This window comes from Haliaeetus leucocephalus, unplaced genomic scaffold (genome assembly GCF_000737465.1).
Source record: "Haliaeetus leucocephalus isolate CR32 unplaced genomic scaffold, Haliaeetus_leucocephalus-4.0 Scaffold657, whole genome shotgun sequence".
NCBI lineage: Eukaryota > Metazoa > Chordata > Aves > Accipitriformes > Accipitridae > Haliaeetus > Haliaeetus leucocephalus.
The window spans coordinates 5,674,613-5,699,797 of record NW_010973093.1 but is presented as its reverse complement, the minus strand read 5'-3'; the positions used below and the strand labels follow the sequence as shown (position 1 = coordinate 5,699,797).

General features: G+C 43.4%; 1 protein-coding gene across 1 annotated transcript in view; it reads right to left on the bottom strand.

Annotated features, from left to right (window-relative positions):
• Positions 1-1,476: 1,476 nt before the first annotated feature.
• Positions 1,477-25,185, bottom strand: part of SHISA6 (shisa family member 6) — a 274,558-nt gene continuing 250,849 nt past the window's right edge. The window contains exons 5-7 of the mRNA XM_010579501.1: positions 23,745-23,807; positions 10,592-10,744; positions 1,477-2,027 (exon numbers count right to left, since the gene is read on the bottom strand). Of these exons, the coding sequence (XP_010577803.1) occupies positions 1,477-2,027; positions 10,592-10,744; positions 23,745-23,807 (767 nt within the window). The remainder of the gene's footprint in view (positions 2,028-10,591; positions 10,745-23,744; positions 23,808-25,185) is intronic.

The window sequence follows — 25,185 nt, the reverse complement described above, 5'->3', positions numbered from 1 at the left end:
GGAACACAAATACAAGGGAAAAAAAAAACCCAAACCAAACCAAAACCAAAACCAACAAAAAACAAAGCAAAGCCCAATCTGGCTAGAAAGCCAAAGATAAAACCCTCACAAATTCTGGACCCACAAGTCTACATTTTAAAGATTTTACAAATATACATTATCTAATTAGCAGTATATCAGATATACAACATGCCCATTTATTATAATTATGCTGGATATATAATTTATATGCATGAAATGTAACTGTCTTCATGGTTAGGATTGGTACTTAGTGGAATTGGAATTTGGAAGGTTTTCTTGGGGGGGCCATTACATGGAGAAAAAAATCAAAGAAAATTACTGACCTGCTTTTTGGTAGACAGACACCCTCAGCTTTCTGCTTCTGCTAAGGGCTAGAAAAAGATTTGCTACATATGGAGTTCTAGGTTGTAACTGAGAGAAGAAAATATGTTCAGAAACAGGGGAACTGGGCCAGTGGAAAATGCTATCAGGAAAATAAAGTTCTGGGGAGAAATCCAGGCTCAGTTAAACATGTGGTAGCCTTGCCTTGCAGGGGTCTCAGTGGAGTCAGGACTTCCCCCAGCACGGGTCAGCAGTGTGAAGCTGAACAAATTCTGGTGCTTTAGGTTCAGCAGTGGCAAGAAGCTGGAGGAAGAGAAGCCCTATTCCTCCTTCCTATTTACATGTTGGAGACACCAAGATACTAGAATGAGTGGAGAAAAGGGTCTAACAAGCATTTCAGCATATTTGTGCTTATTGAACACATCAACCCCACTACTTCCTACACTGAGAGAGCAGGCGATTTGTAGGCACTAGTATATTTTTATCTTATGAGTATATTTAATATAAACTAAAACTTTATTTCTCAGCCAGGCTATTCTTGTCCCTAGATCTGCCAGTCCCCTAGGGAAGTCTGCCCTTGAATATGCTCCAAGGGTGAGGAAGAACAGATGTATGGATGCTGGCTGATATCGAGCGGTCTGGAGGTGATCCCCAGCAGCCAGAAGCTTATCTACTTGCTACAGAAAGGCCAAACATGAGGGCTGGCATGAGGACCGAGAACAGGGCCCCTTTCCACCCGGATGGGGTGCTGCATTTCCTCCTCCCTGTCTTGGGCTGCATGAGACTGTTCCTACTTGTAGCAACTGAAAAGTCCTAAATTCATAAAAACAATGAGATAATGCAGGTGAGCCCTTGGAAGGAGCCATCTACTACTATGGCTTTCTTTGACAGAAACTGATGCATGTCAGGAAATTTCCTCTATTATCCCTCACTATGGTCTGTTTGCGTGCTTGAGTTCTTCTTATGTCACTGATGAAGGGGTGGCTTTAAAAACAAGAATGTGGATGGGACTGTCAGAGAAGTCTTTTCAGACACTGAGTTATTAGAGGTTATCTTGGCCTATAAGGCCACTGCAGTACGGGGTGCTGTGGCCACCCCAGTCCTTAATGAGTATCTACAATGCACGAGGTCATATCAAACAGTCACCTCTGTTTTGCTTGCTGTGCGGTAGTGATGGTGGTGTCCTGGAATATAATGCAGTTGTTCTACTGTGTTGTGCCGTCGGGAGGCGAATGCTTGGCGCTTGGCGGAGGTTGGGTTCATACCTAAGGTATTGTACAAGTTATTTGAGGCACTAGGATGGGAGTGCATTTTTGTCATCCTGTAGCGATCCAAGACAGGTGTTGATACAAAGACGTCTGTGTGTGACAATGCCCGTGACATAGACTGCTCGGGGTACCCCGACCGCTCCGGGGAGAGCAGGGGGTCTTGGGAGTGGAGGCGCTCTGCGGACAGAAGCTGCTCGTCTGAGAGGATCCGTTCATAGGACATGCTAAACTCCTCGGGCATGATCCTCTCAGGAGACAGCACTCTGTCCTGGGACATGGCCCTGATGGGACGGCGAGGCCTCTCTCTGTGGTTGGTCTGTTGAGACATTTTGATGACGTTGATAGGGAGCGTGCCCCGGGCTGCCAGGTCGGGCAGGTGTCTCCTCCTCATGTAGTATTCATCAGCCTCTTTGTCAGCTGTGGGAAAGGAAAGGGAACAGTTAGAAATGTCAGAGTGTTGTCCCATGGGGTGAAAAGAGGCTGTGGACAGCACACGGCCTTGGAGCAGCCTCCTGGTGAGACCCGAGGGACTATCTACCAGCAGCTGGACCTGGGCATGGGCATCCATGTCAGCGTGCTGCCTGTCAGAGAGACATCAGCCCTGTGTGGGTTGTGTTGCCATGGGCTTATGGCAGACGGAGGGAGTTATAATTGCATGCAGACAGGTATAAGGCCCTGTGCAATGCATCACACCTTCTTGCATCATGACACAACAGAGTCCTTATGGTGTCAAGTCCAGGCTGTGGTATGGCATGATTTACACAAATGGTGCGTTATGGAGAAATTATCAAACGTCACCTTCACAATACACTTACAAAGAAAGCACAGGGAAGGTGAGCTGAGGCAGGCAAGTTCCCCATTTGAGGAAACTCATACCTCGCTTCTGGCCTCAGATGTGGATGTGCTCTGGGATCCATGAGTGACTTCATCATGTTTTTAATTACTATTTTTGAATATTTGTAAATGTGATCACAAAGCAGGTTTGTTGGGCATGGGATGCTTTCTCTGAGACATTGAATCATCTGCCTAAGGTTTCATTTTCCATTTTTTCAGACACTTTGGTTGTTGAGATAGTAGAATTTATCCCATGGAACATTTCTTGCTCAGTTTGCTTCTTCTGTGTCGTAAATGATCTCTTTGTTGCTCGGAAACTCAGCACCCCGCCCCCCTCCCCTCCTCTTTTTGGCTTTCAAACAAATGCCTCAGACTCAGAGAGGATGTTGGCTACTGCAGATGTACCCTGATATATCACTTTAATCCTACAGCAGCTGGAATGTCCTGATTCAACGAACTTGTAACTTGAAGAAGCAACTCCACAATTATTTCAGCTTTTTTAAAAAAACAACAGAAACACAAAAACTTTCTGGTAAACCCATTTGATGTTCATATGCCTTAAATTGGGGTACTGGGATTACCTACCTGGAATTAAGATTAGCAGTCCTTGGGCTTCAAGCTCAGTGCAGCTTGTGAACTGTCATGATGGATGCAGAGGTGTAAAGCATGGAACATCAGTCCCTTACCAGAAGTATACTGTTATAAGTGGAAAAGCACAATGCTGGCCTCCATGGGTCAGGGGATGGAGGCATGTTTAATGCTCATCACTGATCATCTGTATAAGCCTTCTTCCTCATTTCTTTGTCTAAGATGCTTTCCTGATGTGTTCAAAAGCATCTCCCATGCTTTCTGGCTCATCAGTGACTTCAGAAGACCCCAAAGTGAGACCCATCCCAGACACCTGGCAGGCAGCCATCCTCTCCTTGGAGAAGACAGCAGAACACCTGCTGGTGTGTAGGAAGGGGAATCTTCATGCAAAGGAAAAGCAAATTTGTCCACCTTACAGAGGAAACAAGGTTTCTTGCAAAGTAACCTTATGGGAGCAGACTGGTGTAGAGACTACTGAGCTGGGAACACACACACGTGACCCAATATGCACTTTTCCTATCAGTCTTAAGCCAACTGTTGATGGGCAGAGACATCATCTCCTATATGTCCTGGCCAGCTCCTGGGACCTGTCATAAAATTCCTTTGGAAAGTCTTTTTCTTATAAGACAAGTATGATAAAGATACATGATAATAATGATAATAAAAAGGAACACCACTGATTTTCTCAGCTCCAGTATTTCATTCAGTAGTAGGTGATGTAAGATGGGAAATTATCAGATGGTAGAAGAGGAAAACTTCACATGCATGGAATTCCTGAGGATGTTTGAGTTATAAAAAGAGCAAAGCTCTGCTGCAGGACAGCGTGGGGCAATCACAGGATGGGTGAGGTAGATGGTCCCACTTCCGATACTTAGAGTCTCTGTAGGCATTCAACAGACCTGGTAGTTAAATACAGTTTGGAAATTTCCTATTTCCTCTGACATAGCCATAAATCTATAAGTTTTATGCACCGCTTTGGCTGAGAAATGAAGACAACTGCCTGGCTGTCCCATGAGGCAGAGTGCTTTTGGAGGAAATGTCAATGCCTTGTGATACGTGATTGGTGCTGACAACATCCCAGAAGTTTGCTCACAAGGCTACAGTTACACATTGGTGCCTTAAGGTCTTCACCCAAACCCTGGAGTGCTGTAAGCTTCCTGTGCTGGATGATCTTATTCACTATTTTCCTCATCTCCTCTCCCACACATTCAGCGCTCTCTTCAATGCCCCCTGGACCCTGCTCCTCATGGTCCTGTGAACAGTCCACATAATGCAGATGATCTGTGAACAGGACGATTGATTCCCCTGTCTCAGCATCCAAAAGTACAAGCTGAGCATATATGTGTTGAAATGTATGGCCTGTTGGCACTGCTGTTGCTGCCAACCTCTTCTTTACCACCTACACATCACCAAGGCGTGAGGATTACCCAGAGCTCTCCTGCACTGGCATGCTTGCTGCTGATGGGATTTGCTCTCCAGAGTATGTATTGTAGAAATGAGTCTTTTTTTGCAATCAAGAACTTCTTGGAAGAATATCTCATTGCAAATGTCAGACAGCAGCTCCCCTGACCTCAAACCCTTGTGTCTTTAAAATCACCTTCTAAGAAGCCTGAGAAGGACTGGGGAAATTCCATATGGCAGCAGTAATTTTAGACATTGTTATTCTATAATGTGGCCATAGATATACTTGCGCACACTTAGTGTGCACAGGATTATGATGCCTGAGGCTGAGTACAGAATAGGAGCTGAGCAATTAGCACTCTGGCACTTGGTCTCTGCTCTGGATGATAGAATTTCCACTGGATTTGCCCAAGTGACTCTAAATTGATGTAATTAAAGCAGAGAACATCCCAAATGGAGATGTGCTTGGATGCTCGCACCTGGCTGTAGTAATTGCCAGCAGGAGCTAAACCAGCTTATGTGAGGTTTACAGTGGTCTGAGTCTGCTAGGGAGGTGGCAGAATCAGCTGCTTAAAAGTGGTTTGAAGTTGTTTCTTGCTAATTTAGAGAAAGAAAAGCAGCATGTTCTACATTTTAAAAAGTTTTGCCAATTAGGAGCATTAAAAATATCCTTTCCTTCCCTATTCCATCCCTGTAAACAGTGTAGAAGTTTGCATGGCCTTTTGCTGGCAGTGGCTAAACCATTCAGGGAACTGATTTCATTTCAAAGGTGTTTCTAAGCTCATGCAGGCTGTCTCCTCCCATGATGCAGTTGGCACAGGTATTCTGGGAACATTTTCAGGTATAAATAAACTTCACATCTCCATCTCAAAGGAATGAAAGCCGAAATGGCAGTTTCCCATGAGCAACAAGCTGGTTTAAGCAGGCACCAGACAGACATTTAACAGGCTGTTGCCTCTGAAAGGTGGTGTCAGTTCATGAGCTCTGCTGAACCAGTCATGGAGAACGTAGCTTGACGAGAGGCCGAGTGTGCTGTATCACACTGTGCCTTCGTGCTGAGGGAGAAGCTCAGCACAACTCTCTAACCACAGCATTTCTGCACCCAGAGGAAGCATGAAATGAATACAGCTCCAGGCTTTTGAGAGTGGAGGCACCAGGTGCTTCACTCAGTGGAAGGGGGTGGGAACTGTAGACATCTGGTTGCATAGTTTGCTAAAATCAAAATGTCTCCAGGACTTGAGACCATCCAGTCTGATTCATCTCATCCTCATTGCACCAGCAAGTTCACTGGGAAAATGAGGCTCTGATATTGCTACCGCTTATCTTTTCATTGATGTTTATATGATAACTGACATTTGTAATTTTAGTCAAAGTAAAACTACAACCAAATATGTTTCTCCCTCATGAATGTGCTTAAAAATTAAAAGATGTGTCCTAAGTGGATTCCAAAAGGCCAGAAATGATGACCAGACAGAAAGAAATCACTGACCTATTGATTGACAGAAATTTCTCTTTTTTTAAGTCATTCTTGTACTTCTGAGGCTTCACTCCTGTTTTTCAAACATTTGGAATTTAAATTACTGGAAATCACATTTTCTGCACAATTTCTGGGTTTTTCTCATTGGTTTTGTGGGGTTTTTTTTCCATCCTTTCTTTCCTCCTTTGGCAGTTTCTAGAATATTGACCAGGGCTGGTCTCACCAAAATTCAAGAGTGGGTGAGTGCTTCATCTGGCTTGGTTTTAGGGTAAACTGATTTGCCCTCAGACAGCTTTTTTTTTTTCCTCCCATTTGGAGGGAGAGCCCCAAATGAGCACTCTTACATATCTCACCTCGTTTAAGAAGCCATTGCAGAAAGGCAGAGCACAGCTCCTCTGACACTGTAATTAGAGAAAGAAGGTACATTTGTGGTGTTCCGGGAAGAGAATGTGGAAAAGCCATGGATATTTTTTCTTCCCATGGTTGTATGCTAACATGGTGAAAATATATGCATACTTCTATGTATGTAAGGCCATCACAGTAATTTCTTTGCTTTTCTTTCTCTGCAGTTCCAGTGTATTTCCTCTTTGGGCTTGTCTCTCCTGTTTTAATTGGCTTTAACATTTTCAAGCTGCCTAGTCATTTGTGATGATTCTTTAGCCAACACCAAGTGGTTTAATATACCTGAAAATATTAGCTTCCTTCTTGACTGACCTTTCTCACTTAGCTGGAAACAGCAATTCCCTGGAGTGCTGGGCAGGACAGAATTAATACGGCTGCTCTTGCTCAGCCGCATGTTCCCACACCCACCCACCTACCACTGCTCTTCCCACGTGCCAGCTTGACAGGGCTGCCAGGGCAAAGCTGGCACAGGGCTTCCCACGGAGGGGGTACCCTGCCCCTCAGAGCTCCTCCTACCTGGCTTCACAGGTAGCAACCCTAGATGGGTTTCTTTTTGTCTGTGCCTTGAAGTAAGAGCTGGGGAGGTAAACAGCCATGGAAGCAAAAAGCTCACTTCTTGCATGGGACCTGGTTCTGGCTGGCTGCTATGCAGCCAGTAACCTGTTTCCTGTTGCTCCTAAAAGGCCTGGACTATCTTCAAGCTCTTGCTCTGGAAGGAGAAGAAGCCATGGTGCTGGTTTCTCAGTCAAATGCCAGCAGAGGTGAGTACCTGCCCTGCAAATCCAGCGGTGAGGAGCTCCCCTCCCCAAGCTGGGCACATTCCCCAGGGACGCACAGGTGCAGGCAGCAGGTATAGCTCATCTCTTCATTGTTGTACAAATCACTTAGATGAGTCTCCTAAAGTGGGATGTACTTTCTTAAGCTCTAGGCATCAAAAATTAGGCTTGTTACCCAGCAAAGAGCTAGGTAGCTTCCCAGAGCAACTCTGGTGTCAGTGAGAGACTGGGACCTTCAGAGGGTTCATATGCACATGACTGTCCTTCAATGATTACAGAGATGCCTGCGTCAAACAGACAGACAAGATTCCTGATTGCTGGCTGGCTAAAGTAGGGTGAGGTGGATCTGACCATACCCTTGCTGGGCTCTGTCTCCTCATCTCTGGCAATGAAATAATAAATATTATTTCTTCCTGGATATGCCTTGATTATTCAATTTAGATGTTCTTGGGCAGAAACTGTCTTTCACTATCTGTCTCTGCTAACTGTGGGAAAATAAGTGACCTTTAGCTGTCTGGCAAGCCTGAGGAAACCCAGGCAAATAGCTGAAACAGCCTAAAAAAGTATCTAATGCCTATAGTATTTCTTTTGTTTTACTCAAAAAGAAAGACTGTATTTGTTAATGACCTCTTTACAACATTCATTTTTTTAAACCATGGCAGGGAGTTCATTAGAAACAAGTAATTTTAAATATGAAAAATAAATGCCCAATAAGTCATTTGCAAAGCCCAGCATTTAGATATTTCTTTTTTCTGGATTTTGTGTTACCTTTAGCTCCTTCATATGGAATAGGAAAATGATATTGCTGACATTTTACAAGGAAAGGTCTAGAAGCTGAGTGCCTATTTTCCTTTGGCGCTGGAGAAGACCAGCTATAATAAAGTGATTCAGTGATTCTAGAGGTGCTGAGCATATGCAAGCGCAGTGGAAGCATAGAGTGCTTAGCACTTTTAGAGCTGAAACTGCTTATTTAGTTACTCAAACATACAGTGTGAGGCAGTTGGTTTGACGTTTGTCAAGTGCTTTGCAAGAGGATGTGTTGGTGCCTTGCAGAGATGACAACTATATCTAGATCTACCATTGATGGGTAAATAGCTGGTATTTCCATTGCAGTGTGCATGGATTCCCTTCTAGGGTTGACGCTGCTGAAAAATTTAAGGTGTGAATGAACCCCGCTCTAGCTAATGACTAAAGACTAACTCTAATGTTCTTAGATTCATGTTGACTGTCAGGTATCCTCTGAATAGGAAGAGGGACACTAACTGTCCAGAAGGTCAGGAAAAGTTCAAGAGAGGGATGCTCAGCACATTCTTGAGGACATTTAATCTTGGCACCTTAACACAAGCCTATTTTTGTCATTTTAGACAAATATCTAGGAAATGTAATGCTGGACTTCAATACTCATTCCCTTCTGCTGTGATCTACTGAGGGGCAGGTTGTACAGGTAGGGGCTTGACCTTTCTTCAGCTGCTGAGCAAAACTTTTTGCAGCCAATGGGTCAGACTGCTAAGAGACCACTTAGTAAGGTATTGCTCAGTGCAGGGATGGCATTGCTTGGTGTGAGTGAATTTACACTCAGTGTGAGTCAGGTAAGCATTGTAGGAGTAGGTAGAGGATAGTGTTCAAATCTGACATACATTTCCACGTGTTTCAGTTAGCATTCATTTGTGGTTTTTTAATGTTTCAGTGAGATACATCAGTAACTTTAACATGGAGCTCAAGGAGATTTCACTGAGCATCTATGCACAATATGTAAAGCAATAAATGAACCACAGGCTGTAAGAGGTCCTCACAATCCCCTACGTCATGACAGGAGCAGCCATTGTTGCTGTTCCTGGTGGGCACTTCTCTAACATGTTCTCAGTGATGCGAGGACAGAGATCTCCCAGACTCTGAATAGGAAGTACGTACCACAGGTAATCCCAGGCACTACAAATCAATTACAAATGAAACAGTAGGGTTTTATATATGTGTATGTGTATATGTATGTATATTATAGTATTTTTTTATATTTTTATAGTAGTTTTTTTATATTTTTGTTCTCAGCTGAGAAATGAAAATAGATCATCACCTCAAAATGGGGACATTTGAAAGCAGTAATATTACAATGCCATGATTTCAAGGGTTTTCCAATATCAGATAGTATCATCAAAGCTGCTCAAGAACATGGACGGTTCATCACTGGGATGCATCGAGGGAAAAATGCTTATGGTTGGGAGTGTGAGATCCAAATGTTACCAGGGAACAAAGCTCATGGCAGAAGCAGAGTTGTGCACGTGGCACACTGAACAGGAAGGATGGCAGGCTCCAATCACAAAATACCTTATCTCTGTTCTCCAACACGGTTAAGAACATGCTTACTTTTAAGCACATCAAATGTATTTGCCTTAATGTTAAATGTACATAAGTCCCACACTGAAGTCCCAAGGAGTGGGCTGAGATTTTTATGTGCTAAGTTTCCATTCCATTTTCTCTTCTGAAAAATCTTCCACAGAGATTTCTTATGGACAGTCCAAGGGCTTCCCTGCCACTTAATTTTGTTTGTCTCACTTAACTGGCTAAATTGGGAATACAGATTTTATATAGACTAAGGAAGTAGGATCTGCTCCTCATCCTCACCTACCTTCAATGAAGCAATTGCAACTATAAACACCCAAGTTATTTCTCTAAATTAGGCAGTGTGAATACATGGCTGCATCCAAAAAATGCTCATGGAAACATACATGCTACAAACCTAGTGTCAGTTTGGAGACAGCATTTTCCTGCACAAATATCACTTATTTCATAATCCCACCAAAGCTGAAGAGTTTGCCATCAGCAAAGGTGATGGGCTGGACCATTACAGGAAAGTTGGCAGAACAATGCAATACATAAAATAGCAGGAAAGAACAGATACTAACTAGTGTGAACAAGGTAGTGAGCAATGTGCTGAAATATCAGAGATGCACCATGGATCAGTGTACAATACAGGTCAGGACCAGATCTGGACACATACACCATGAAACACAGCAGATTGCAGCACTGTTCAAGGCAGGCAGATGTGCTCCGACTGAAATAGTAGCTCCCAACCATTTCAGCAGCTTTTTCTTGGCCTGGATTTGTCATCTCATTCCAGATACTCCATGGATGGTAAGATACCTGCCCTGGGTATGCTGAGGTGAGCTCAGCTGACCTGAGGCAGCCAGCTTGGCTCATGTCAACTCCGGCAGAAAGAAAAAGGATTCTCAGTTGACTCTATCAGGAACAGATAGGAGGTGGAGTAGTGGAAGGCAGCACAGCAAGGAGGTCAGTAAGCAAATAACCACATGTGTTCTCACAGTAATGAAGCGATTCTTTCTCTATACTCTTCCTTGATGGGGAGCAACAGCCAAAAGAATCATTACCGGAGATGCCAACTTGGGCAGTACAGCAATAGAGGGAAGAAGGTTATTGCTTTAACATTGTGCCCACCATGGCTTACAAGCAAATGAGATACAAAGGAAATGAAATGAGCTGACACCTACTTAGTCTCTTCAGAGAAGAATATTTACTTGGATTTGTCTTGACGGCAGACTCATAGGATGGTGGGAGGTGAGAGAGGTTCTGGAAGGACCGGGAGAAAGACAGATCATAGGGTTCGGTGGCAGAAGTAAGGATGTTGTTCATTCGTGGCTTGTCTGGAAGAAAAAAAAAAACAACAACAGAGAAAGGCATGTCTATATTATGCACCAAACTAAGCTGAGAAAGGCAAGCCATTCCCACAAACTCCGGCAGGGAGAATAGCTGTATCTGAGCCAGCCTCAGTGACAGGCTGTTGGACATAATTCAAAGTAGTACCGACAGATCAGTGAAAAATGGATCCTGTGGTGTTGTTCCCTTGTCCACAGTGATTATGGAGAGAAGCAAACAGCTGCCTCAAAAGTGCCTGGACCAACCAGCTCTCCTTACAGCGGGATGGTGGTTCTGGTGGACTCAGCTCACTTACCGTGGAGGGCGGTGTCATGGTGCTAAGAACTGACCCCACTGCAGCCTGCATGAGTTCAGGCAGCACCTACCTTTACCTCAGCAAGCTGTGCTTTCCCCACCCTCAGAGATATAGGAACGAGTCTATGGGGTTATTTCAACTGGGGCTGATAATCAAATTGCTCTCGTTATGCCAGATTTCTGATTAATGCTCTGAACCTGGAGGCTTATAGGCAAAGCCGGTCCATGGCCCCAGCTGTTCTGGTGGGCTCTAGAGACGTCCATGCTTCACCTGCACACAGGAAAGTGTGAAGTGGAGCTGTGGGGTGCACATCTGGGTGCAATCAGAAGACAAGGCAAGGTTTGGAGAGCTTCCTAAGGCAACAAAGGAGGTGCCATCCCTGAAGGCTGGAGGATGTCCCTGTACTTATTTTCATTTTGTTGGTCACTGAGGTAGTCCCCAGCCTGTGTCAAAATGCCCACTGTCAGGATGCTAATGCTGAGGGCACTGTCAATAAAGATAAGCACTGAGCCTGGATGTTAAAATTCAAGTCCAGACAACCTTCAGAGTTTTGAAATCATAGTCCTTTGCTGCAAGCTGGATAGAAAATGGTCTTTTATCAGCTCAGCCAAGGGACAGGGACCTGTTGAATTGCATCTATAACTCCCAGGTGTTCAGATATTAAAACAGGTAGGTACAAGAGTATTAAAAATAGCAGGAGCTTCAATTATTAGAAGCAAAGCTAGAACTAACTACAGTGGGCTCTAGAGGAGCTTGCAGCAGTGATGGGATTGCATTAGTTGAGTCAAAAGGCCAAGGAGGTGGCCACTTCAAGTACAGTCTGAAAATGAAATCAGAAGGCTAAATTCTCTCATACAGCCAAGAAGCAGCAGAATGCCCATGTCCTGGGTTCATGCATTCCTGTTGTGCACCCATATAAAGTGTGCTCATGAAGAGCAATGCAACATCTCCTAGAAAAAATTAAAACAAAATCCACCCAAGTAGGGCACAGATATTTCAGCAGACATTTTTCTAGACCTGAGTTACAAATTAAAACCTTTCCTGCAAAAAAAAAATTTGCAGGAGTCAGGCCACCTCCTCCCCTGCTGCCTTTGTCCTGCGTGGAGTCCTGTTTGTGTTAGACAGCAGAACATCTTCTCTGTGAGTGCTCACATTTCTCTACGTCCTTGGTGCTCTCTGTTGCCTAGAAATGGACCCAGCAGTTCCCACACATGTCTGCGTGTGGAGATGCAGAGCTGCTCTACAACTTTTCTCCCACTGTGACTTTCCCTAGATGTTTTAAACCTTCTGTGACCTACCCTTCATATTGCACACATGCTTCTCAGTGAAAGACAGGCTGAGACAGTCTTGTCTTCCAGCACAAACCTGCTCATGATTTTCCAAAGCCAGTGTGGTCAGAGCACTCCTCTGCAGCTCTCAGCAGGGTTACATGCCCAGTGCTCAATTCAGAGGCACCTGAGCCATTTGGGGTATGCCAGGGTATCTAAGACACCCACAAAGGGCAGAAAAGAGTGATGTGGGACCTATCAGAGATCTGATGCCACCCATATTTAGGTGCTTGAATAACAACTACTATGTCAATAAACCCAACACTTGCTTTTTCCTGCCCCTGTTGTCACTGATTCCATGCACTCTGCTGCTCCATGAGTTTCCTCACAACAAAGCTTCCTGCAGAACAAATCACAACAGTCCACTCTTTCCCAGCTATGTCCAAGGTATGACCGTGAGTGGAAGAACAGCTTCCCCTCTCCCTGAGCACCAGTCTGGCACCAACCAGCATGGGATATCCCATCTTGTGTGATCCCCCACTGCTGCCAGCACAGCAAGATGAGGGGGAAGGAAACTGCTCTGTCAGCAACAGGGGCTTCACATGTTTCAGCAAGCACCTGCATGCTGTTTTCAGAACAACTGAGCCAATGTCAGCCACCCCAGAGAAAAGGAACAGCCCAGCTCTCTGCCAGAGCATCATTTTGTTCACAGTTCTGAGAAATTATGAGGCACTTTCTTACAGAATTTAGCAATGGTGAAAATTCCCTCTTAACAGTACAATAACCATCGTGGTAAATAAACTCTTCTTTTCTATTGCTTATGTGTTTCTCTGCACTCCTGGAATAGGGTTATTGTCTGGCAAAAAGAACATAGCCCCACGTGAGCATATAGCTAATGTGTCATCTCTCTGAGAACATTATTTTCTTGCTGATGACTTCAATCCATGTCTAATAGACTGACTGCAGGATTAGGAAGTGCATCATATTCATCAGGGCACTGGAAACAATTGATTAGATATTATCCAGTAAACAGAGACTATATCAGCATTGAAACTATGTCCCTACTCCTATTTGTGCTTGTGTGGCAAGGACCCTGGAGTAACATCTCTTTGCAAATTTCTCAGCCAGAACCTGTATCTAATCTCCATTTTGCATGGAGGTTTGGACATGCTGAAATAAGCCCAGTCATATGTATGGAATTTGTGTTCAGTGCCAAAGCAGGAGCATTAATTGACTGCTTGCACGAGGTGTGTGAAATTAAGTGCCACACATTTATCTGATGGGCTTGTGCAGAACCAGTACATCTTCTTACTGCTTTTTCCATCCAGTCAGTCAGAAACAGACTGTAATGATTTTGGCAAATGAGAAGTCACCTTGAAATCCACTACCCATCATTCAGCAAAATAAGGGATAAACTGAAATGACCAAAGATAATTTCAGATGTCTTTTGCATAATGTAGTTTGAGGGCAAGATCAGAGAACTAAGAGACTCTATTAAGGAGCAATATCTTGTGCAATATATATTCTGGGACCAGTTCAGCAGAAGTTTCTTAGTAGTTCTTCACTCCTGCAATACATTTGAGTCATGCTTTTCTCTGGCCTCTCTCCTTTTTGTTTGTGGTGTTTGTTGGCTCCTATGGAAGACGCAGGACATAATTAATTAACAGGATGTAAATAAAAAGGTCTCTCCTTTTCCTGCAAGGTGGCTGAGGTTGCACGCTGCTCTGTTTCCCAGCATTTCCACTCATTCCAGTGGAGCTCTACATTCTGGGCAATGGGAGATAACCACAGGAAAATGGACAATATGTCCCATGGTTACTGGGATTACCTTTGAAAGTTGGTATTAGTCCACATTTTCCTCACCACCATCCTGCAGTCACATGCCATTTTATGCCTCTCTGATATATGATGCATTCTGGACACAATTTACAAAGTTATTTGCAGAGGGACGTGGAGGAAATGAAGCTCACCCAGTGCATAGCATATACAACAGAGATGGGAACATCATCCAGTAGTGTCCTTTCTCTTGGTTTCTAAATTCTTTTTGCTACAGACTCGAAGTAACCACATGTTTTTACAGCCAATGCAACATCTTAAAATTCTGCCAGTGTCTCTCTGATTAATTCAGCAGGAGAGGGCTCAACTCTGCAGCATTTCCCCATCTACTGAGCATCAGTGATTTCACGGTGCTTTGACCAGAGTGCCGTGTTGCTCCAGCCACTGGCAGGGCTGGTAGCACGACACAGCACTGCCAAAAATTCACTAGGCTGCACAATGTTGGCATGATAAGTTCAGGAAGGGAGCAGGCATCTCTGTGGAGAAACACTCTTCCTTTGCAGCGCTAATCTCTCTTCTTGGACACCTACCAACCAAGAACCGTGCATTTCTTCTGCATGAGCCAAAATTGTTGGGCTGGTCCAAACCCTGTTGTATTTCCATGAGAACCAGTGGACTCATGGGCCAGGCTCAGAAAGGCTCCCCTGCTCCACTCAGACCACGGTCTTGCATAAAATCTTGAGAAGGTGCCACCCTGGAGCAGGCTGGCAGAGAGCTCTGCACCCGAGGAACCAGGAGCACTGCCTGCACTGAGGGACTGCCAGAAGAACATGTCTTCTGCTACATTCTGCATCCTGAAAAGGGTCTATGGCCTGCGGTTGGTATGTCACCCACACGGATGTTAGGGGGTTGCAGTTCCCTCTGTGCATTGGGGACTGCAATTATAGCTGGCCTCTGAGTAGACGTATGGATTCACTCCTCTGCTTTATGCATGCACTCGACTGCTTTGTAATCTAGGAAGGAAAGAAGTTCACTCCAAGTTGAGGGAGATCCTCATTCCACTGTCAGTGCTTTGCAAACTTTCTGCAAGCACAAGGCTCAGAAGCAGTTTCAGGATTTCTAAAGCTGGAGACTTGTGTTGTGGAGATTAGACCTGAAGTCTTCTTGAAGTGTCTTGCTCTTCCCCTGTTCTTGGAAAGGAGTTTCTGTTTCAAAGTGTGTTTACATGAGGTTCAGAACCTTTCACGTACAAGGACACGAACAGTTGATACCCAAGACAACAAAAGTGAATTTATGGCAAAGTTTTAAACAAAGCTCAAGTGGCAAAAGGGATCTGCTCCATATTTGCATAAGTCTGCACATATGTTGTGTGAATTTTGCAAGACATTTCAACAGATGCCTTTTAAAACATTCACCCAGAGAAAGCAAACAATGTCACCTAGGAGAAGCTGATACAACCAAGCCTTCTGCTGCTCAGCTTCAGCTCAGCATAGCTTCAGTCCTCTGTCAAAGCACACATTGCTTCCCCAGCACTGCCTTCTGCTTAGCCATTTGAAGGCTCAGACACAAAGTCTTCTCCAATTCTGATGCAAGCTCCTACAAAGGACTGCATTCCTCAGGAAAATCTGGTAGTAGCTGATGACATTTGGTAGCCTTCTGTGCCAAGACTTAGCACCTCCTGAGCCATCCTGGAAGTGACATACTGCTATAGCAGTCAAAGAACTGATGTTCACAGACTCAAATTAAAATTTATAACATATATCTTCAGTGTTTGCTGGAGGAACTATCTGTGTTTTCACACTTCTTTTTTTATGTTACAAACACTGTTATTAATAGTCTTTTGCATCTTTCACAAAGAATCTCAAAGAGGTTTATACATTTCCAGGTCAGATCCTCTGTGGTGTAAATCAGCAGCTCTCCAGTGAGCAGCTGCCCTCATTTATATGAGTTGGAGATGCGGGATTTTAAATTCAGTCAGTGATAAAAACCCTCTGCATATCAGGATGGTGCTAGGATTAGGTCTTTCAGGGCTCATGACTGAGAACTGAGCAGCAATCTGAAAGGGTAAGATGCAAAGAGGATGAGGTACACCAGCACATTGCAAGATGATGCCGTTAAATGCTACAATATATACACAGCATAATAATATACCTGAATCTTATCACCCAGGGGCTATTAACATGACGATGCTTCTGAGTAAACAAAGTGCTTAACTGAACATAGCATAGTTACACACTACAACACAGGGTGAGAGGAATAATGTTGCCAATTAAAATCAAAGGAAAAACTACAGAAAGTAGAATTGCACTTAGCAATCATAGCAAAGGATATATTCACTTTTCCTTGAGTTTGTTGCCTTTTCATGGGGATGCAGAAAACAACACATGGCTCTGGCACCAGAGCAGCCAGCATGTAGCACTGTGCAGAACTGGGACTAGGACTCATTCTTGCTGAATTTGAGATTGCAGTTGAAAACTGTCAGCCTGTTAACTCCTTCCATGTCTGCAAGTGCCTCATGCTCAAAGCTTGCCATTGCATGGAGGGGAAGCTGGTTCAAAAAGGAAAATACATCAGCATATTTGGTCCTGGCAGCAGACAAGCAAGGTGAGCAAGCCAAAACTAGCTCTAGCCGCTGAGGGAAACAAATCATCCATCCTGAATGGGCTATGTGTGACTGTCTCCTTTCAGCCCTTTGGGACTGGGGTGAGGCACAAGCTCCCCAGACAGCCTGAAGGCACTGCAGGGACCACCACAACCTTCTGGCGCAGTCATAGTGAGCTCCACACTGATAGCATTTCTAGGAAAGCAAATGCCCCCCCCCCCCTTTGTCTCAACAGTTTTACATGCTCTCATTTTTATGATGCTCTGATTTTGCCTCTGAAACTTTTAGTCTTTTTCACTGGTCTCACATTCACTAGGAATGAAGATGCTGCTTCCCCTTCTTATGGTTCAAGATCTTCTGCTTCTGTAAGAGGAACTTGAGGTCAGTGTCAGACCTATTTAGCTCATGTTGGCCATTTGCTTAACAAGTGTATTGTCACAGAGAAAAGCTCCTCGGGTTCCTCCCACGGGTGAGGGTGGAGATACGGTTACACAGCTGAGTTTTACTCCACAAGCCTCAGTGTTTTATTTATGATAGTCACTTGCTGGGTGGAACATGGGCCATGTCATGGGTGGCATAAAAGTATTCATCTGCAAGTTAAGGACTCCATGCTCAGCAGATGGGGTGCACCTCAGGTTGCGAGGCTGTTTTAGCCCTGCCATACTAAGACCATGAAAAGACTGATTTCTTTGTCCAAACAGACAATGTATTTAGTCTAAAAAGCAAAGACCAGTTGCTTCAGTGCTGAGCGCTTTAAAGGAAGCTGCCATTAAAGCCCTTTATCTGTTCTCAGCCCCAGGGTTGTTCTCTGCCCTCTACATCACTGACTAAAGGAAGGTCAGCACACATGTCATCAGAGGCTAGTCACATTGCTTAAGTCCAACCATGGCCCAACAAACCAATATATCCCCTGCACAGAGGTTGGCTCTGCACTATAGGACATTGTTAGCAAATTCTCAGGCCAAGACAGGTAAATGGTGATCCTGATTCATTAACGACTTTGCTCCAATCTGCTTTGTAATTGTGTAACCGGTGCTATATTGCAACACAACTATCTGTGTACTTTGCTTGGCAAAGTTGGTGTGCAAAGCAACTGAATCATCAACCGCTATCCCCATCACAAATGGCAACTTGTATGCATCAAAAAGATAGCACTATGTTGTCCGGTCCTGTCAGATTACCTGATTCATCTCTCTTCCCTCTTTCATTAAAGCCCTGCTGCTTTGCAGAAAGAGCAGTGTTCATAATGTGTCTATTTGTTCTGTAGGTTATATCCTAGAGATCTGATTATCTTCTAATTTCCTCACATATATTTCTACTGGGGATAAATCTAATTTAAACAGTCCTTAATTGTTATGATTTTGTAAACAGTGTCTTAAACACAATAGATACAAAAGTCTCAACAAATTGCTGGAGGAGATGTGACAGTATAGGGAATCATTTTCATATCTTCTGGGATTGTCCCAAATTGAAGCTTCTGGTCTGATGTTAGAAAATTGAAGCAAGAATTATTTCAGCAATATATCCCCCAAAGCCCTATTACTGTGTGGGAAGGAAGATGCCCTGGATTTCTGAAATGAAAAAAAGAGAAAGAAGGAAGAAAAGAAGGAAAGAAAAGAAAGAAGGAGAGAAAACAAAGAAGAGAAAGAAAAGAAGGAAAGAAGGAAAGAAAGAAAAAGAAAGAAAAGAAAGAAGGAAAGAAAGAAAAGAAAGAGAAAGGATGGATGGATGGATGGAAGAAAAGAAGAAAGAGAAAGAAATGAAGGAAGGAAGGAAGGAATATAAAAAAGACACAGAAATACATGCGTATGTATATAGGACTTTGTTTAAAGTTCACATGGGTACAGCTATAAAATGACATTTGTTTCCATCAGGACAAACCCAGACATCATCTGTGGAAAAACACTTGGTCAAATTAAAAACTTGAAGTGAAGCCATTTGTTGCTTATGGTGGTTTACCAAGTATTTTTTGAGATGACTATCAAATGCAATGAACTTACATAAAAATTATGATATGAACTCCCTACTAACTATATTATTTAGCAATGTGCTTGTTATTTATATAGATGTAAAAAATGTTTATACAAGACTCTTTTGGTTAGCATAATTAAATATGCACTAAATATAATGAGATAAAACTTCAGCAGCAGTAAAAATAAAGTAATAAGCTTTACAGAAACTGAGCCCAGGCAGTCAACATATATTTCTGTTATAGCTAACGCTACATTGCCTCAGTTCTGTTTTGTGCACTTCACTTTTTTTTTCACATTTTAATGTTTTTATAGGAAAATAATTTTATGTGCTTATTTTGTATAAAGACTGAATAGCTAAGCAAGATATATTAAAATATCAAAAGATTTACCTGCATTTCATATGTAGAGCTTAGTTGTGCTTAGAGACTAGTACCTGAGCACTCACATTCACTTTTTACATACAAAACCACTGCATTTCCAAAAACTTCTGTAGAGTTCTTAATTTACAGCTAAAATCCACAGCTGATGTAAAACTAAAATCTAGAGGTAAGGAAACCCACGTCAAACTTCTGATTTCAGTGGACTTGAGGTCTGAAGGCCATCACTGAAAGCAGAATTTAGGCTGAGGTTTCTAAAGGACTGTCAATACCTCTATAATGGGACATTCAGTGTCCTAGAAGTGAATTAGGAGCGTGAATAGACTGACATCAGAAGAAAATCAAAAGACTTTTTTTAAGATGTGGGATACTCAGAGTCATGCTGGCTAATTCAGAGCCCTCAACAACAGCAGAAATTAAGTCCTGGTATTGCAGACCACAGGTTGACATATTCACTTTTCTGCGGTCACTTCTATTGATCTCCATTGGAAATTGTCTTCCCCAACATACCACATTTTCCAAAAACACGACAGACATGTTTCACCCCTCTGCAAACCCTCTGTGCCAGCCAGGCAGGGAGAAAAGGGAGACTTTCTTCTCACTCTATGTTAACTGTGCTGCAAACAGCACTATGCTAATTAAATGATAGCAGCCTGACAGAAGAGATTATATGTGATCCCACCATTAATTAGTCGTTATTCCTTCCTGCGTTGGAAGAGTTCAGTGTAATCACATCAGTGATCTCACGGCCACACAACCTACTGTGATGGGCATACCCTTTACATTGAGGAGCCAAGAGTGGCAAACCTCCAAGCCAGGTTAAAACAGAGGGTCTTGGGATTTTAAACCTGGGAACCTGAAGTTGAAGCTGAACAGCTCAGAGAGTTAAGGTCAAATCTGCTTTTTCTTTTTTCCCTGGCTCCTTGTGAGCACAGGTTGTGCTTATCCCCTTTAATTTGTTTCTTTACGGGTAAAAAACTGCCACAGTAATGCAAGGGCATACTTGCATAATGTGCTGATAGGTATTATGTGCGTTCATAGAGGGCCTATCACAGTGGCATCTGCAGGGAGCAGGACGTAGGCAACCAGCTAGCATCAGTCCATGGAAACAGATGTTTACCATTCCCTGCCTTTCTCAGCTGAACAAAGACAATGTTGCTGATAGGGATACAGTGGGTTGGTCCCAGAATACTGTTTGGTGGAATGGCTGCCCCACTGCACATCTGGATCACTCCCGCACATTGAGATCCTGTTATGATTCCCAAAGCCTTTGGGGAAATGAATGGGTCGGTACCGTTTGCTCTACTTTTGCAAAGGACTAGCTGGTACAGGAAGGGGAAAGGGGAGTACAGGGAACTTGGCTTTCATCCCTCGTCCATGAGGAGGTCTCCTGCAGAGCCCTGGGCCCCATGCCTGCCACAGCTAGGTTGTGGAAACCCTCCACTGCTCAGTCCCAGGACTGTATGAGTTTGGAAACTCATTGTAATGGGAATTACAGGAGAAGGTAAGAAACCTGTGAATTTTCTATGATGGTAGGAGATGGGGGAGAGATTACCAGCCCACAGCAGGTGACCTCTCATCCCAACAGGTATTCCAGTTTTCAACAGTTCATGCTTCCCTTCACATATACCAGGTCAAGTGCATCCTTGCTGGGTGCGGCAGTCCTTGGGGAGGCTGTAGGGAGCTCCTCCAGGCATGGGAGGGATTTTCTGGCTGTTTAGGCTGAAGCGTTGTTTGTTTGCTGGCATGTCACCTACAATCGCTGCCCTGCTTGCTCTATGCTGGTAATCTGAGAACCTTTCTCTGCTTGAGTGAACTGAACTTGCGCCATGTGCAACACAAGGCATGTCTTAAGCCTCATACTGGCTTCTTTCCGTTCTTCTGCTCCTTTCAGATGATGTCACTGCATGGTGGGTGCTAGAGACAGACTAAGGGACAGAGCTCATGAACGTGATGCTCAGAAAGACAGCTTATGTCCACCTACAAATTTGCATAATCACACATAAAAGGTACACCATGTCCTACCCAGGAAGGGAATTAAATTAAACCTGTGGCGTTGCTGAACTGTCTCAGAATTTCAGCAGTAATTATGAATACTGCAAGCTCTTTTGATGCCTTCTGTGAAAAGTCCAGATATCTTTTTAGACTCAGCAAGCAATGGCTTACCAGCAAAAGCACACATGAATATCATGAACAAAAGTGTCCATAACCATATGGATAACTTAGGAATAAAATATAACTCTGAATCATACAGTTATTTGTAGTCAGATCATTCAAGTCACTTTGTACAACCAATTATTAAGATACAGTAAATACAAGAAATGAGTGGAGAAAAGAAGTGAAAGTTTCTAATCCAAGATCATGCGTATGTCTGCTTTGATTTTTGTTTCTCAAGTACATAAAACCCAAAAGCATCTGTCATGGCCAGAGGGAAGTTTAACTGGTTTAGCACATGTTGTTACCTTGAGTTATTTAATGCAATAGGGACCTGATGGCGGAGCTACTTTAAAACTTCTGGGCAGAGACACAGGTAAACGGGACTGATCTGGCTCTGCTGGGGCAGATCTCAGAACCCAGCATGTACTAGATTTGAAGAACAAGTAGTAAGAACAGAGAAAAGACAATACCATTTCAACCCTATTACTCCATCTTTTTCTTCTTTTCTTTTTCTCAGCATAGTAAAAATGTAAACAAAATAAGTAGTCTGAGGAGCATTTGAGGCTGTCAATTCAGGTTCAGTAAATACTGCTGTGTCACTGCCAGGTTTAAAGCTGACATTGTTTCTCCCGTGTTTTTTGGGAGATGGAAAAAAAACCCTTAATAATGTAGTCTTAAAACTGAAAGTAACCTGCAGGCTGAGGAGCTTCCTGACCCACCCTCTAGGAAGGAGAAACACCAAAGATTTTAGGTGAACTTTTCAATGGCAATTGTTCTCCCATCCTTTTTTTCAGCAAAACAGTATGGAAATTTCTATACAAGAACACACAACTCACAATAAATCAATTCCAGAATGGTTATCAAGATGAAGTTTCAGACTTAAAAACAAATGCCAGAACAAAAAGAGTAACAAATACAGAGATTCAGGCCTGCAAGAAGTGTATGTTAAGATGGGATTTACCCATCACTTACTGGTTCCCCAGCAGAAGGAAGGTTCCAGCTGCAAATGCTGGAGGAATATATCACATACAAAGGATAAAGGGTGCAGGGAAGAACAAGGACAAGACCAAGACAAGGTAGGAGCAGAAGAGGGAAGAAAGCAGAGAGGACTTGGGGGGTCATTCAAAGGTTGGACTGATTGTACAGAGACAGGGGGAACCACTGATTTGGGTGGCAGTGACTGGTCTGGATTTAGATGAAGCCAGGAAGCTGCAGGTGATTTGACTGTGTGGTCTGTGATTGCTTCGATGTAGGGAGGGACATGCTGCCCACACTCAACTGCTAAGCTGGGGTCAAGTACATCAAAAGGAGGAGGGAGCTAGGGCAGAGGAGGCAGAAGGGCTGGAGGGACAGGGCTGAGCAGAGAGGGGCAGGGTTTCTGGCCATGGAGGAAGCAAAGAAACATCTCCAGGCTGGGATGAGATGGTGGAAACAAAGGGGAAAACAAACGAGTATCTTTGAATAGCATCTGAACTCTCAAAACTGGCTAAAGGATGACATGGGCATCCCCAAGTTTATTAGCTCAAGAGGGCTGGATAGAGAGGTGCCAATAAATGTGCCAACCCATGTGCAGAGGTAAGACAAATGAAAATCATGGTTTTTCAGAGCTCAGCAAGAGCACTGTCAGGGGTATTAACACATATTGGTACAAAGACCAAACCCAGGGAAGCTTTGGAGGAACTCTGGAAGGCCTGCTCTCACTCTAAAGAGGGATGACCAGACAGGTTATATGGTGGTGATAGGCTGCCCCAGACATCTCCTGAGGTGTCACTTCTGAGGTCAGTGTTGGTCCACCCTGTGGTGGGCATAGGGACATGAAAGGTACTCTGGGTTTCATAAGTTCCTACGGTCAGAGTAATGTCAGGTTTCCACAATAAAATAAAGGGCATTTTGAAGGGTGTGAGAGCAACCACTGCAACTGGTTTAGAAAGAGACATTTCTGTTATGAAAGTGGGCAGGGGGACTCCTGAATCTCTTCATGGTCTTTACCTATCATGCATACGAGAAAGTAGAGGACATTGTGCAGTGAATCAGGGGCTTCAGTAGGTTATCCCAACCAGACCCATGCAAGTATGGGCTGGGCAGCTTGGATTTAGCTGTGAACCCAATCTCTGGCCTCTTATTGTAATGCCAAAATCATGTCAGCTTAGGAGCCCTTGGCCCATGTTCACTGTCCTTATAACCTATCTTAGAAATATGCACAAGCAGCACTATGAGTTGGGTGGCTTGGCTGACAAGATGGACCCTAGGCCGGTTAAATCTGACAGGATCTTGCTGATGTGGATGGGAGAAAGGAGCAATCAGACATGGGGAAACACAAGGTTGATAGGTAAAGTTATAAAAGACTGGGCCATATTTCATTGTGCGCAGTATTTAAAAAATATGGTCCTATGTTTAATGTTAATGGAAACCATCATTCATGCATCATTGCCATAGGAACATTTCTATTAACATTAAACATACTTCGATACCAGTAAATCTTACTGGCTGGCAGAGGAAAGTTACAACGTGTGTAATTTTGCTCTTTGTTTTCTCTTACCATGTGTAGGTGTCTGGGTGGCACTGTTTAGTATCAGGTGATTATAATTTTGTTCTTGGTCATCTGAAATTCACAGAAAAAAGAAATCCTTTTAAGAAACAGCTTAGCATACCCACTGATCTGCAGATGATAATTACAGCTCACAGTATTCACAGGAAATCTCAGCATGATTAAAAAAAGGAGAAGAAAATGCTTAAGAAAGCAGAAGATTCTGTTATGTAGTTCACTTAAAATTCCAGATGCAAGAAGAATACGATAATGGGAAGCTGCTCCCCTTCTGCTGAGCCTGCAAATTAGAGTTATTTGCAAAGGTAAGAAGCATGTCCAGACAGGAAGAAACCACAACTGGTATACCGACATCGGTGGTGTGTTCCTGGGAACTGCTGGAATCTTGCAGCCCTTACTCCACTGCTCCATCTCCATCCAACATGGAGGTTTTCAGGACAGTAGCCCCAACTACATAAAAAACACTCTCCCACTGTGACCGCAACCACAACAACAATGTCCTGTGTGAGTACAGGGAAAGATCAAATAAGTGGCCTCATAAACACAGGAGGTAGAGTTAAATAGGTGCACATGGACTGTAGATCTCCCTCCCCTGAGAAATGAAAATCCTGCAAGACCTCATGCATTCAGTATTAAATGCATCATGCTGCAAAGTAGGAGGAACAATCAATGGCAGGATGACTGCTACCATTGAGGTTAGTACCTACCCTTTGGGCTGGAAAATGACTTTCTCTCTTTCTCACTGTAATAAACCATTAAATAAGTGACTGCTGATAAACTGTCATTTTTAGTTTCCAGACAAGTCTTCAATAAGGAATGAATTCTTTGTCTGGATCTTTACAACCCATTATGGCACTGTAGTAAAGTAGGGTGAGATGAGATTTCAAGAAATCTTCTTGCATCTCATGCTCTCCTGGTGCAGGATCGGCTAGTCTGATGTCTAGTCTGCTATTCTTAATAACCTATCATTGATATTTCACTTTCTCCCCAGATCTGTTTCATTAGGTCTTTCTTACTGCTTTTTAGGCCAATTTCTTCTTTCCTGTCTACCAGGGACATGGAGAAAATCCCTCTTATTTCTGCAATATCTCTTTACAACAAAGCTGTTACAACTACAGCTGTTACTGTCCCTTAACTTTATTCTTCAAGTTAAACAATGCCATTTCCTTTATGTTTCCCTATAAAACTTGCTTTGCCTTTGATTATTGTCATTCTAGCATCCTGTGCTCTCTCTGATTGACCTAGATCCTTCTCAAGTCTGGAATACAGTCTGGGACATGTTTCTGAGAAGAGACCTTACAAGTACAGAGTGGAGTGGCTGGATTTTTCCCAGTCATCTACTCTTGTTCACACAAACTTGCACGATATTTTTTTTTCCTGGTTCATGTCGAGTATGTGATCCTTTATGATTCCTTATTTCTTTTCCAAAGAACTG